Source organism: Gracilinanus agilis, chromosome 2 (assembly GCF_016433145.1).
Source record: "Gracilinanus agilis isolate LMUSP501 chromosome 2, AgileGrace, whole genome shotgun sequence".
NCBI classification, from domain to species: Eukaryota; Metazoa; Chordata; class Mammalia; order Didelphimorphia; family Didelphidae; genus Gracilinanus; species Gracilinanus agilis.
In genome coordinates this window covers 435,215,226-435,218,368 of record NC_058131.1, presented here as the reverse complement: position 1 = coordinate 435,218,368, position 3,143 = coordinate 435,215,226, and the positions used below count along the sequence as shown (strand labels likewise).

The 3,143-nt window shown below is 37.1% G+C and overlaps 1 gene segment (V, D, J or C); it reads right to left on the bottom strand.

The window, feature by feature from the left end:
* Nucleotides 1-1,336: 1,336 nt before the first annotated feature.
* On the bottom strand, nucleotides 1,337-1,905 carry LOC123233927. The segment is given in 2 exon segments: nucleotides 1,337-1,761; nucleotides 1,860-1,905. Coding segments are annotated over 2 exon segments (471 nt in total).
* Between the last annotated feature and the right edge of the window lie 1,238 nt (nucleotides 1,906-3,143).

Genomic DNA, 3,143 nt, shown 5'->3' with positions numbered 1-3,143 from the left:
CTGACCTTCAATGACCCAAAACACAGATCATCAAAGTTCTCTATCATTAAAAGAATTTGCTCCTGGGAAAATTGTTATGGATTAACTATTCTGTTGAGATGTATATTTTTTGACATGAATAATATGGGGATTTATTTTGTCCATGCATATTTAATACAATAAATTTTTTTCTTTTTTTTTAGTTGTGGTAGGGAGGGAAAACAAATACCCATATATATTTTAAAGTGCTTTTTTGTTAGCCATGCAATCCATTTCCATAATCCTCATGTATTTATTTTTTCTTTCCATGTGATAAAATACTGCTTCTTTTTGCTTTCATTTTATTCTTGTCCAACTGTTTTTCAACATTCTTCCCTATTTGATTCCTGAATTTTTCCACATGTGTGTATCCCATTACAATGCTAGAGTAATCCCAAACTATATGCCAAGCTTTGTAATAAGCATGTTTCCTCCATCTGTATTTTAACTAAACTATCACTTTAGTACAATATTAAGTAAGAGAGGTGATAATGGGCATCACTGCTTCACCTCTGATCTTATTGGGAGCACTTCTAATTTATCCCCATTGCAGATGATACTTGCTGATAGTTTTAAATATATATTATTTATTATTTTTAGGAGAGGCTCTTCTATTCCTATGCTTTCTGGTGTTTTCAATAGGAATGAGTGTTGTATTTTGTCAAAGACTTTTCCTGCATCTATTGAGATAATCACATGACTTCTTTTGGTTTGGTTATTGATATGTTCAATTATATGGATGGTTTTCCTAACATTAAACTATGCTTTTATTCCTGGTATAAACCCTATCTGGTCATAGTGAATAATCCTGTTGATAACTTACTGTAGTCTTTTTTGCTAGTATTCTATTTAAGATTTTTGGATCTATGTTCATTAAGGAATTTGATCTGTAGTTTTCTTTCTCTATTTTTGGTCTGCCTGCCTTTGAAATCAGTACCATATTTGTTTCATAAAAGGAATTTGGCAAAACATCAATGGCAGAATTTTGATTCAAATGAGAAGAAGCTAGGGAGAAAGCACCAGAATGACTCAACACACTATTTGGCTTTCCTAAACACCATGTGCTCAGTGCATCTGAGAAGGATAAATGGCATGGTCGTGTCTGAGCCTCATATTTGACAACTTCAGAGAAATTAGTCACCATGTATAAAATATGAAAGCCATTAAAGAAATACACCTCCCCTCTGTGCCCCTGGGTATCAAAAATAGGAAATAACAGCAGAGAAAAAGGATATTAAGATAAGAAACTGTTGACTAGAATTTCAGAGAAAATCACAGACATTTAGTGAAAATAAATGTCAGCCTCACTCACCACCTGTTATTGTAACTGGGCTCCTTGTGCTGAACATTCTTGATATCCCTCTCTGTCATTCTCCACAAGAACTCTCTGAAGGAGGAGGTTTATGTCTGCTCTCTCACTCCTCTCCCTCACTGTGCCTCTTGCACAGTAATACATGGCTGTGTCCTCAGCTTTCAGGGAATTCATCTGCAGGTGCAGCAGGCTGTTGCCATCCTCTCTGGGAATGGTGAATTGGCCTTTCACAGAGTCTGCATAGTATGTGCTACTTCCACCAGTATCAATACGTGAGACCCACTCCAGCCCCTTCCCTGGAGCCTGGCGAACCCAATTCATGTAATAGCTGCTGAAGGTGAATCCAGAAGCTTTGCAGGAGAGTTTCAAGGATCCTCCAGGCTGTCTCACGTCTCCCCCAGACTCCACCAGCTGAATGTCACAATGGACACCTGAAAGAAAAGAGTGATTAGAGAGAATAGACACAAATCTATCACTTCAAAGACTTGTTTTCCTCCTCCAAACTCAAAGTAACAAAAATTAAAACTGCCTTGCAAAATAGTCAAAATGAAAATTCCTTTTAGTGCAAATCCCATGGTTTAGGCAGTGCAGTGTCAGTCCTTAGGAGGGAAAGACCACATGAGAAGAAGCTCCTCTCCCAGAGCTGCAGACACAAGTTTTGTGCTGGGTTCATGCCTAGAAGGAGAAGCCCAATTTGCATGTCTTGCTCTACTTAATAGCAAGAAGATCAGCTGCCTCCCACTGTGATGATTCCCCTCCCTGAGCTGCAGAAGCATGAAACTCCCATTGATTGTTCTAAAGCTTTGGGGAAGGCTGGTGACACTGAGAATCCGAGTGTCATTGCTAGGACTCAGTGTCTATCATCCATCACTCAAACTTATCCATTCTCAATACCAAGAGAATGTTCATTAGTTGTTTCTGTGTTCCTGATATTTTCTCAGTTGATCCCATGACTATTTCTGATTAGGAAGTTAGCTCAACCTTTATTTCATTTCTGATCTCCAGTAGAGACTGAATTGATCTCATAATTTCATTTATTCCTTTTAGGATTTCTGGGTCTGCTCCTAGTTGTGTCTGCTTACTTATGGTGCCACATTTTGCTTATTCTCTTTGCAACTGAATTGCATGTGGCTTATTGATCTATGTGGAAATGACTAATTTTGTAGAGTGATAGGAAAACAAAATTTATCTGGAAGAACTGAGAAGAATCTCTAGGGAAATATCAGGGAAAATGAGAAGGAAATGAGACTAGTAGTGCCAGATTTCAAATTATATTACTAAATAGAGATAAAAATAATTTGATAATGTTTAAAAAATAGAAAAGTTTGACAAATCCAGGTGCTAGTAAATTACAAAATAGCATAGAGTTCAGTCAAATTAAAGACTCAGACTTCTATAGTAAGACTCACTATTAGATAAAAGCTGCCTTGAAATTCTGAAACCTGATTGAATATCCCTTGACTGCAACTGCCACTAATGGACTTCATCCTAATGTTGTTTTCCACAGGTTTTAACATCTTCCTTTTTTCTGACTTTAACCATGTTGTTACTTCTTGGGCAGCTTGGTGGTCCTCAATTCTTACATATTTGACTGATTTCCCTATGTAATGGAGCCTTTATTAGAGAGACTTGTACACATTTCTGTACCATTATGATTATTATGTATCATTCTCCATCCTATTTCCCCTTGTTTAATTGCTGACCATCACATCCCCAAAACTGTCCTCTTTTCTATCATCCCCAACACTTTCTCTTATTTTCCTTCCCCTCCTACTTTCCTGTAGATTTCTATACTGAACTGATAGTGTATGTT